This window comes from Egretta garzetta, unplaced genomic scaffold (genome assembly GCF_000687185.1).
Source record: "Egretta garzetta isolate BGI_Z169 unplaced genomic scaffold, ASM68718v1 scaffold418, whole genome shotgun sequence".
Lineage (NCBI taxonomy): Eukaryota > Metazoa > Chordata > Aves > Pelecaniformes > Ardeidae > Egretta > Egretta garzetta.
The window spans coordinates 481,893-493,694 of record NW_009260492.1 but is presented as its reverse complement, the minus strand read 5'-3'; the positions used below and the strand labels follow the sequence as shown (position 1 = coordinate 493,694).

Below are 11,802 nucleotides of genomic sequence, written 5' to 3'. Positions count from 1 at the left end.
AGGGGGGTGGGACTGGGGGATCTCCGGAGGTCCCTGCCAACCCCTGCCATCCTGGGATTCTGTCATCTCTGTGTATAGGAGGAAGAAGCTGCCTGTGCAGGTCCCGCTTCTTATCAGAGTGCCATTGTCTCCCCCAAGGACTGTGCTAGAGTAGCTTGATTAAAAAGGAAAGGAAATAGAATCCCAACAAAATAGTTGCACCAGTGTAAACTCTGCAACCTCCAGACCATACGCGGGGCGTGCAGGAGGACAGCACAGAGGTGCAGAAAAGGGAAACGAGCTGCTGTAAATCCCGAGGGCTTTGGGTACAACGCAGCTATTCTGACCTCGGCGCTGCGGTTGCTGTCGGTGCCAGCAGCAGCAGCATGTGGTTGTTGTGTTTTTATAGGGGCAGTTTTTAGTCTAGACTTCCTTCACTCTTGATAACTCTTATCAGACCCTGCAGTGCTGGTATGGAGGGTTGTTTTGTGGTGTATTCTGTGTTTCCTTTCTGGGATTTGCAGATAGGGGCACGCGGTAGTTTTATCCTTAACGAAGAAGGGGTAGAATCACAGCTCAGCACAGATCTCTCTGTGGCTTTCATCTGTGTGATCAGTTCTGCCAAAATCAGCAACACGGCCGACGACGAGTAAACTTTGCAGGATTTGATTCTTCCAGAATTATGGTCCTGTTCAATGGCTGTAACAGGAAGAATGAATCTGCATTTTAAGAAGGGTTGTGCAGGATTACTAAAATAATGGGTGATGTTGGGGTTTGTATACCAGCTGATTTTTTTTTTTTTTTTAACAGTAGCTTACTTCCCAGCTAACAGCGATTATCTGTTTGTTTCAGCAGTTGGGAAAGTCTGCAGAGAGCCAGGAGCCAACAAAACATCTCAACACCTAAATGAGGCATTAAGTCTGGTGAGCTCGTACAAATTTCTCTTCTGATGCATGTGCTTTGCTGGGTCCCAACCAGAGCTGTCGGTCTCAGCTTGTTGTCTGGCTGCAGCTACAAGGTACACATGTTCTGGCAGTGGCTCTCTGTGCATCTCCAGCCTTTGCCAGGTACTGCTAAGAGCACATTTGTTTGCTGTAAGCCTTAAAAGTGGTTGACAGCGGGGTTGTGCTGAATGAGATGCTACCAGGTGGAGAAATTGTGATCCTTTCTGTAAGGTCCCAGCGTGCCTACTTTGGGCAGTTGGAGACAAGCAGTTTGTAGTGGGAAACCCTGGGCTCGTGGTCTGTCAAACGCTATCAGAGATACTCCTGATTCCAGGAGATTCTTCGGGTGCTGGTTAGTGACATGTGCTGATCTGATTTTCTTTCTCCAATAGATCTGTTGCTGTCTGTCTGAAACTTCACCAGGGAACACTCCTAATAGAAATGGCAGGTAAGAGCCCCTCAAAATATGGCAATGTAGGGTGAAGAACGCTTTCAGAGAATGTCTTTCAATATGCCGTGGTGGCTGTAATGCATCAGGTATGTGACATGCGTCCCTTCCTGAGATTTTAGCGATCCCTAAAGCTCTTCAGCTACTTCTCCTTTCTTGCCTTGGTCACATTCACTTTTACGCTGTATCCCCTGTAGATCTGTCAGCTGAGGTTACTGCTCTAGCAATAAAGGCTCGGCTGTGACTTGTCTGAAAGTTTTATGAGGATGGAATTTATTCACAAAAAAACCCATGAGAATAATTCCTTCCTTACAGAGGCTAAACAGCTTTTCACAGCATTTCTAGCTGTGCTATTGATACTAATACATCTTAATTTTACTTGTAGTGATATTAGTAACAAAATTCCTCCCAACTTTTTTAACATAAGAGAAAGACCGGGACTTGCTGCTCTTCATTGCTAATACAATTTGATTATGAAAGCACAGGTTGTGCTTGCTGATCTAACATGTTGATCCCAGCCTTGCTGGGAGTGCTGTAGCACTCCAAGCCATGCAGTCAGACACGAAAGGGGATATTTTAATCTGATTTCTTTTTTTTGTATTCTTGGAAGTAACCCAGAACAGTTGAAAACTCTGGGTGGGAAGAAGTGGTCATCTGGCTGCTTGCAGCTGGGAATTGACAGGGGAGAGGTGTAATCCTGATCTTTGTGTACCTAGCAAACAACTGTGGAAGTACTTGGAGCGTTTTGTTAGCTTGAAAAAATACAAACTGCAGTGGCTGGTGCCCAGCAGGCCGGTTGGTTTTGGCCCTACCATTTGGGAACTTCCACACTAGAGGCTGGCAGCGGCTCTACTGTAGGAGAGAGAAAATGGAAGAGAGCAGAACCAAAGTAACTGGCTGCAGCTTCAGCTGTTGTAGAGGGACAGAACAAAATTTTCCATATCCCTCAGAAAAAAAAAGAGCTTGTTAGAGAATCTGCTTTTACTGTCATTGGTTAATCTTGGTGTTACTGACTTCCCCAGAGAGCTGTCTCTTTAGCTTTAAAAGCTGTGCCCCCTTCCTTTCTTTTGATCTGGCATCATTATACCCTTTTGTAGGCAGCTCAGACAGACGGTCCAGGAGAAAGCCCATTGGGTGTTTATAGCAAACAGAAAAATGGGCACTAAGAAGTCCAAATTCCTACGGACTTTGAAAGCAGCTCTGGAACATCAGCACTACATGTGATGGGGTCAGCAGTAGGTGTTAACCAGTAACTGATACCAGCTTTAGAGGGCACCTGAATTAAAGTAAAATGTGTTTAGAGGAGATGGGTGAGGAGGCGTGGAAGACTTAATGTTTGTTTTTATAAGGAAAAGTCTACTGAAAAGTCAAGTTGGGCTGGTAACTTCAGACATTATTCCATATTTAATTCTGATGTACTCACAGTGGGTGTTATCCTCACCATATTTTCTGCGTGAAATACTCCTTTCCTTTGCATGAAGCCTTTTCTTCCCTAAAGCATGGCTTACAGCTTTGGACTCTTCCCTGCCAACCTTCAAATGAAGCTAAGACGCTGCTCCTGCAAAATGTCTTCTCACACAGAGATAATGGCAAGAGAAGGGGAACTCTTGTGCTGACAGTTCTTGTTCAGACACTTCCTCTTGTCTCCTGTGCCATTTGGAGGTTTTCCCAGGACATTCTTCATCTCTTCCTCTGTTTTTTTTTTTAATTCTGTTTACTGGGGCTGAAGTGGACTAGAGACAATTAGTCACAATGCCCTGGAATCAAACTTGAATCAGCACTGGAAGGCAAGAGCAAACATTCCCAAACATGTAGAAACATGCATCCAGGCACACACATATGCACAGACAAACCTGTGCATCTGTCTACAACCTGAGAGCAGATTAAATGCAGAGGATTTAGGCATGTAATTACTTGATTTTAAAACATAATTTTTTCCCAAGGTAAGGTTTTCTTCTCCATATCGCTTTTGCTAGCATTTGCTGATTTATTGTATCCGAATGCGAAGTGTGGTGGTGGTTTTTTTTTTTTTTACTGGGTTTTCACCTTACAGGAAAAAACTTGACTTTTAAAGAAAAAAGGGTACATTCATGGGTCTTGTCACAACAAAATCATCCCTGACATCTGATTTGACTTCCCTGAACGAAATGATATCCGAGTACTAAATTCCGGTTTGAGAGATGCTTTCCAAGGCAGCCTTCCCCACTGACACAGGGACACATCTACTGCAGGTCCTAAGGCCTGATCCAGGCGCCAGCAAGCCCACCCAGAGCTTGCGTCTGAAGTTAAATCTGCTTGTCTGGACAATCGCCAGCCTTTCCTCTTGCTTTGGTTTTCTGAGAGGTTGTAACTAAAAACCTCTGTGCAGCCTGTTGCCCCCCAGTGTTGCTGGCCTCTCCCTTCATTCCTGGGGAACCTCATCCTGGAACTTTTTTTAAGTTGTTTTTGTCTTGAGTGCCTTTCGCACAACTTTACGCTGATGTGTAAAGGTATCAACTCCATGCCTTGCTTATTAGCTCATTTCTATTCCTCGCTCTAAGCCTTGCATGTGCTAGTTTAAATATTGTGTCTGCTGCTGAGGAAGGAGAACAAGATGTTTGGTGACCAGGGTGTGGATGAACACAGTGCATTGAGTAACATGAATAGACAGAGGTGGCACTGGTTTTCTCTTTTGATTCTTGTGAGTCCCCTTGACCACGGGTGTGTATTGGGAAGGTGTGCCCTCTACTCTGCCCTGGTGAGACCCCACCTGGAGCACTGGGTCCAGTTCTGGGCTCCCCAGGTCAAGAAGGATGAGGAACTACTGGAGAGAGCCCAGAGGAGGGCAACAAAGCTGATGAGGGGACTGGAGCATCTCCCCTATGAGGAAAGGCTGAGGGAGCTGGGCTTGTTCAGCCTGGAGAAGAGAAGGCTGAGAGGGGATCTCATCAACTCGTACAAATATCTCAAGGGTGGGGGTCACGGGGACGGAGCCAGACTCTTCTCAGTGGTGCCCAGCACCAGGACAAGGGGCCATGGGCACAATCTGAAGCAGAAGAGGTTCCAGTTGAACGGGAGGAAGAACTTGTTGACTGTGAGGGTGCCCGAGCCCTGGCCCAGGCTGCCCAGGGGGGCTGTGGAGTCTCCTTCTCTGGAGATCTTCAACCCCCTCCTGGACACTGTCCTGTGCCCCCTGCTCTGGGTGAGCCTGCTTGAGCAGGGGGGTGGGCTGGGTGATCTCCAGAGGGCCCTTCCATCCCCTCCCAGTCTGGGATTCTGGGATTCTGTGATATTACACTTGCTCAGCCATATGAGAATGTTTCTGCATTCAGCTAATTTCTGTGTTCTGTGTTGTAGAAAAAGTGAATAACTTCCCACCGCTCCCCAAGTTTATCCCTCTGAAACCATGTTTCTACCAGAATTTTGCTGATGAGATTCCCATCGATTATCAGTCTCTGGTGAAGAGAATCTACCACGTATGGATCTGTAAGTTGAATAAGAAACCTGTGCTGGGAAAACGTATGTGTGTAGTGAAACTGCACGGATCTCAATGACTTATATGCTTTAAAGTTTTGACTGCAATTAGTTGATGAAAAACAATGATTCATCTTAGAATACTGTAACATAACTTTATGCCCAAATTGTGAGCTGCTGTGCCTTGAATCTTTGCTGCAGAGCTGCTGTTGAAGAAAGGAGAGTGTCAGTGCTGTTAGTAAATTTGAGGAGGAAAAAAGCAGACTGCATATGATACCTTTAATAACATCAAGCGATGTTTTACTCGCCAAAATAGCCCTCTTCAAGTAATTCCCAATTCCCCTAAACTAAGATGAATAGGAGAATTTTAGGCAAGAAAATAAACGTGGCTTGTTTGCTCGCTAACCATCTCCTCACCTCGCTGTAGGAAGGCTAAAATTCCCCCTGGTTTGTGCCATCCACAGATTTCCCTTCCCAGTGGAAGCAGTGTCCTCTGGCCGCACGCTGTCTCTTCCTTAGCTATCCATAGCCTGCAAAACGTTCCCTGTCCTGCTGGAGAAGGGCACTGATCCTCTTGGTCGCAGCTGGTGATTTGCTGCTATTCTGGATGAACAGACCTCCTGGCTCTGGGCTCGTGTTGTCTGGCTTAGCCATTCAAAAGCCAGTAATGAAAATTGACCATTCTTCTCCAAGGAATGAAATTGGATGAAAAATGGTGTGGCAGGCCTGGAGAACCACAGGGAATGCTTTGGAAGATTAAAAATCTTTTTGCCTTGCTTATCTTTTTTTCCCCAAATGCTTGTCATCCTATTTACCCTTCTCGCTGAAGGAAAGCTTGTTTTCTGCCAGATATGCATTTGGTGGCATGGCTTTTATTCCAGATGCATAGGATGTGTGTACGAGAGAGATTTGTGTGCATAAATAATAGCATAATCTATCACTCCATTGTTCTTTCGTTATTTAGAGATGCTGAAATGAGCTCTGTAATTTTCTTGCCTGAAGAAACTGCTTGTCCCTTCAGACTAACTGGTTAAATGTTGCGTGCTGTAAAGCTGCCTTTGTCTGCGACTCTTCCTAAACAAAGCGTCCCTCATTCGAGTTAATGGCAGGCTGGAAAGGTGCCAGCCATTTGGGCAACTAGTCTACGCATGGCTGAGGAGGCCTGGCATTTTCACCAGGGGGTTTGAATTTCCAGCTGCAGCACGCTTGCTTTTGGGGTTTCCCCGACTTTTTGGGATGGGATGGAGAGAGGGATGCGTATGGAGGGAAGGCGGTACACAAGAAAAAGCCGGTGTTAAACATAGAAACACAAAAGTTGTTGCTAGAAGGTTGAATGCTCATTACTTTAATTGGATGTGAACATTTTATTAAGGTGGATGGTGATTTGGGGAAACCTGTACCAGAGCTCCCACTACTGGAAAAACTCCTAGCTGAGGTCCAGGGAGAACCAGAAGTCCCTTAAAACTTTATAGGTGCTCTTGGCTTGGTGTGGTTTGGTTTTTGGTTGTTTTTTTTTAAAATTAAGTAAGCTTTGGAGAATAAGTGTCTTCAGAAAATAAAAATTTGAAGAAGTACAGCTAATTACTGTATAAATGAAATTTAAATAATTAAAATTCTTACTTCCCCCCCCATATTAAAATACATCCAAACCATTGCATATAAAGCCTTGCTGTTAGCTACTCAGAAGAAATTTTCTTTCTAGTAAAACAATGTTTTATTTTAACTCTCATGTAATTTGCATGTCAGAAGCAGCAGCTGGGTTCGGATGCTTTCCACGCTAGATTCTCCCAACTGTGTTGTCAATATTATTTTACGACCACAAAACTTTGTAGCTGTTTAGCAGCCCCCGGGCTGCCTGAAGGCAGGTGGGTCTGTGCCAAGAGGAGGAAAGAGAAGGGGCAGAAGGAGAGGCCAGACTGGCATCAGAGGACGAAGCCAGCGATGTGCAGGCATGCTGCAGAGCCACCGCGTGTAGTGAAGCGAGGAACGGGCAGGGCATATTCGCTTACATGGGTAAAGAGAAATTCAGGGATTTCATTTTGATGGAATAAATGAAGGCAGGGCCCAAAGTGTTACGGTGAGCTCATCACCAGGTGGTACCGAAGGGTCTTTTGTGTTTGGACCCTCTGCCTTCTCTTTATCCGTGCTAATCGATACAGGTTACTGCGAAGTTTTTTTAAGAGTTATCACCTGCTTTCCCAAACAGGAGCTTGTAATTGGGCTAAGCCTCTTCGAGGCTGGCAGAGCCTGAGGGGCTGCAGGGACAGCTGCAGGGAGTCCCCGGAGTATTGAGGGGAGTGCCTGGAGGAAAGCGGGGAGCCCCTGGCATGGGGACTGAGCTCAGCCTGTGGAAGCGGGGAAGTGTGCAGCCCCCCTTTGCGGTGACGTTGAGCTTCAGGGAAAGGGGGGAGCAGCATCGCTTCATGCACGCCTACTTAGCGCAGCACTGGTGTGTCTGGGGGCTGTTGTCAACTCTTCCTTTTTATCCAAGTGGCAGGAACAGGGATGTGAAAAGGCCTTTAAGCCACCCCTACGGTCCTGTGTTCTCAGCCTGATTGGAGTTTGTTTATCCCCTCACTCGAGGCAGCACTTATAAGCCCTGAAGCTAACTTCCAGGCTTCCTCAGAGGCCCAGGGAAGCAGAAAGAGAGCCCGCAAGGCACTGTGCTGGCACTCTAATAGCTCCTGAGGCAGCCTCAGCAAGCACAGAGACCAAAGTCGCATTGAGGCTGGATGCAGGGCAGTGCTTTACACCGCTCTCCTCTCATAAAGGGGTTTTGCTACAACTGGGAATTGAACCTTGCTTGTAATTCGTAATAATACTGGCCTGAGTCTTGTATTGGTCACACCGGTTGCTACCCAGTTCTCCATCCTTTGGCAGGTCCCAAAAGAGTTTCCTCATCCCTCTGCTGCAGCACTGCCCCTGGAGATGGATGTGACTCTGCTGCTGGCTCCTGGGGTCACGCAGGAACCTGCGGCTCGCTTGGAGCAGCTGCGTTATCGGGCTTGAGATTCCCACTGCAGCGGGGACTATTAGAATACCGGGTGTTTGTTTCCTTTTTGTCTGAAGACATGAAACTGCACAATCTCACATTCTTTCCTCTGCCCTCTCTACAGTTTACTGCATCACCCTAGTAGTGAATATAGTTGCGTGCCTGGCGTGGTGGATCGGAGGAGGCTATGGGGTCAATTTTGGTTTGGCCATCCTCTGGCTTATCCTCTTCAGTCCCTGCGGCTACGTCTGCTGGTTCCGACCTGCGTACAAAGCCTTTCGGTGAGTAGGAGCCCATGAGGCGGTTTTGTTTCGGTTTCCTCTTGGAGAGAGATGTGTTGTTACTGGGGAGTTCTCCTATGGCGATCTCCCTGTCTGGGATGAAGATTAAGGACTTGATGTCTGAATGTTTTGTTTACTTTTGAAATGAAGAAGAATGCGGCTGCTTTTAAATACCAGATGTAGGACTGAGGGTCACCTGCCTCGGACTGGAGGTGAGCAGCAGCGAGTAGTTTGCCAGTTTGATGAGGATGAAATTCATATTTTGCTTAAATATCTCAAGCTTAGCAGCACCCTGCTATCAGTATAGCATTAAGATAGATAAGAATTTGGTAAAGCTTCATTGAGGCTTGTTTTGATGGAAAACTATTAAGTTGTTAGTTTTTGAGAACTCTTCTGGTTTTTGTCTCTAGATACTTGAGAGCTTGGCTGCTTTGCTTTTTAGATAAAAGCAGTTCCCTGGGGCGAGTCCTTCTGAAACTCCGCAAATATTTAAAGTCATCCTACATTTTCACTTTAATTAATAATCATTTGCATTTTGCTCACGCTGGCTGTGGCTCATGAGGCATTATTCAGACATTGATGCACAAGGCTTGTTGGAGCTGTGAAGGTCCCCAGCATTTTCCAGCCTGACGCAGGGAGAGGAGGCACAGAGGAGGGGAGGGACCTGCCCGGCCCGGTGTCACACTGCGGGTCACCAGCAGACCCCCCCCCACCAGTCAGGGATTTGGACTCGGAAGGTGAAGTTCCTTCTGGTTCCCTGTTACCAGAATACTCTGGATTTTGATGATTCACCAGATTCTGTGATGAGTTGGTTTAGATAACAGCAAAAGCAGCTGACAGAAATGGGAGTTGGCAGGTGGGGTCCCATCCGGTTAGCATTTAGTTGTTTAAATGCTCTTCTGAATTTATGGTTTGTTTACTAACAACACCGGGCAGTTAATGCACCGGTGGTGCTTAAAACATTGGTGACTACATCATGGAGTACAGGGGAGGATTTCTTCTGATGGAAACGGAAGGCTGCTGGGTTGGACTCATCTGGAAGTTTACTAGCTCTTAACTCTTGCCTTCTGGGGCTGGGGGTTTGTCTCCACCCCTAGTTCAGAAGCCCGAGGGCCTGCGAGTGCTGGCTGGAGCTCAGTTCAAAGAGCAGTTTCCATTCTGAAGTCTGGGAAAAATTACTCCTCCTCGTTGACCTTCTCTGGGCTTCGCAAGGACCGTTTCTAATTATTTCTTTAATGTTGTTTGTATGTGTTTATGCAATCGAATACTGGAAGGTCCCTGAGGTTACTCTGTGTAAAGGCTTCTAAAGTTAAAAAAAGAATAAGCCCTAGGGACCAATCGGCAAGCCCAGAGATCGTTGACTTTGACATCGGTTGTAGAAGAGGCTTGAAAAACACTGCAGTGGGGCAGCGCTGTTCCTTGTGGGATCGTGGCTAGTCGTGATTAGAGAAAGTGAGGTCAGACCCACTTACTATGCTTGTTCTGGGAAGAGGCAACCCTTCAATATTGGCATCGTACTGCGAAGATGCTTTCGTAAAACCTTCGTCATACATCTGCATCCAAAATTAAATTAGCTGCAGAGCTTTGGCGCTAGGGCAAAGCTGTTGAAAATCTGCACCAGAAAGCTGGATCAGAAATCACCTTTTCTGTGTATCCTCACTAATTCCCACAGATCCTTTCAAATGAAGACTCCACCAGCCCTTTCAGGTTGTAGTTGCAAGAGTCTGTTTGAAGGCTCAGCTTCGAGCCTAATCCTTGTTAATTGGATTATGATAGGCACTGCTGTGAACAGTCCATGTTTAAAGTATTTCTTTCACATTGCTGTGCTCTGGGGTGATATCGGAAGGGTGGGATCGTGAGGATGCTCACAGGGATGGCAAATTTCTTTCACAGCATCTCTGTGGCCATCTCTTGAAAGATGAAAGGTAACCTCACCAACAGACGGGGCTCAGAGCGGCAGGGGCCTGGCTGGAGGCTTTTCCACTTCTCTCAGACGAGCCAGAGTCCACAGCATTGACCTCTCCAGAGCCTGGGCCCCTGCCTCCCCCATCTCCTCTTTAGGCATTAGAGGCTAGACATTATAATAATAATTAAATATTAAACATTAAAATAGTTTCAGGGTTTGAGCAGGAGCTGGACCAGAGCTCTTTTGTAAACTCCCCCTTGCACCAAGATGCCTTGTAAGCAACTGAAGTGTTTTTTGTAAATCTGTTCTGGGCCCTTTGAGTTCCTGAGAGAATGGGAATCATTTGTGTCATTAAAAATGATAGTTTGGGGAGTTTTAGATGTGCCTGGGCTTACGGTGAAAGGCTGGCTTGCCTATGTAGTTGGTTTAATGGGATGAAGATGTTCTGCTGGAGTTCTGTGGCAGAGCCAAAACTTGGGCAAGACAGTGCTGTGCCCCAGTGCACCCATGATGGAGAGACCATGAACGTATCTGGTCGGCCTTCTCGTTTGGGCTCGTTTTCATGCTGCCTGTAATACCTGCATAAATTAACAGACCTCACATATTCAGGACCCTCTCAGCCTGTACATCCTGGAGATGTGGAGCCCGCAAAGATGCGAAAGCATGCTTCTGCATTTCCCCGGACAGAGTACCACCCGCTTCTCTTGTGGCTCCTGTTATGTGCTGGATTATTAAGCGTGGGCGTAGAAGCATGATGACGAACATTCCCAGCTGGAATTCTCATGCCCAATGATCACTTTAGCGTACGGGCAAACTCTGCTTGCCAGTGTTCAGGCCCCCTTGTGCTTCCTTGCCAGTGGCTGAGTTGCAGAGGTGTCGGGCTGTGCTGTCTTCAGGTGTTTGGTCAGAGAAATGATTCAGGCACCCTCTGTTCTGCAGGAGACTGCCTCTCCTCGTGTGTCATCATAGATGTAATTACTTTGGTAGAGCAATTGCAGGAGCCAGGCTTATTGGATGAGATTAGGCGCCAATGATTCATGGATCTGCGTGCTTTCACTGCCAGGGGAAGAGGAGTTGCCTTCAAAGTACATAGCTGTGGAGGGATCTCTTCTGAGATGGCACGTTTGAGGGTTTATACGTGATGGGGTCAAACACCAGTGTGAAGAAACGCGAGGTGCCAGTCTCCCCCTAACTTCCTCTCTTCCTTCACAGGTCGGACAGCTCGTTTAATTTTATGGCCTTTTTCTTCATCTTTGGCTCGCAGTTTATTCTCACGATCCTGCAGGCGATTGGTTTCTCCGGATGGGGAGCTTGGTAAGCAGGATGCTCCGACGGTCTTACAGCTGAGCACTTGGCTCCCATGCCTGAGTTCTGCCTGTTTCCATGAACTTTTGAGAAACTGGTAGGAGTCTGTACAGGGTGGAGTGGCAGAAGCTTTGTTTTCCTCTGTGGCATGATTATATCTGCTCTTGCAGTACACCGTTCTGTTTTTGTTGCTGTATTGGCAGAAGTCTGGTATCTTCACCTGCTTGTTCTTTTTAGCACTTTCCTACAATATCCATTTCTTTTTAACCAGCCAGTTTCAAGATTCATCTGATCCTGTCTTAGCATTGCCCTCAAATTATTCGCAGCACATGGTGAGCAGTGCACAATGACTCACTGTTGGCCTATAGAACAAGTATTGTGAGAGTTGTCCTAAAATAAATGGGAGCATTTTAGTGTCTGTCCCTCGTTATGTTATAATTGTTTGGCATTTTAACTTTCTGTCTCTAGAGACTTGAGAGCAAGTCCTGCTGACA

General features: G+C 46.6%; 1 protein-coding gene across 2 annotated transcripts in view; it reads left to right on the top strand.

Moving 5' to 3' along the window:
• SCAMP4 (secretory carrier membrane protein 4) overlaps positions 1 to 11,802 on the top strand; it is an 18,037-nt gene that overhangs the window by 1,753 nt on the left and 4,482 nt on the right. The window contains exons 2-6 of one of the 2 annotated variants that reach the window (XM_035899755.1): positions 832 to 902; positions 1,316 to 1,371; positions 4,708 to 4,836; positions 7,941 to 8,097; positions 11,216 to 11,317. In XM_035899755.1, the coding sequence (XP_035755648.1) occupies positions 1,365 to 1,371; positions 4,708 to 4,836; positions 7,941 to 8,097; positions 11,216 to 11,317 (395 nt within the window). In that variant the 5' untranslated portion in view covers positions 832 to 902; positions 1,316 to 1,364. The other variant, XM_035899756.1, reaches the window with a different exon arrangement.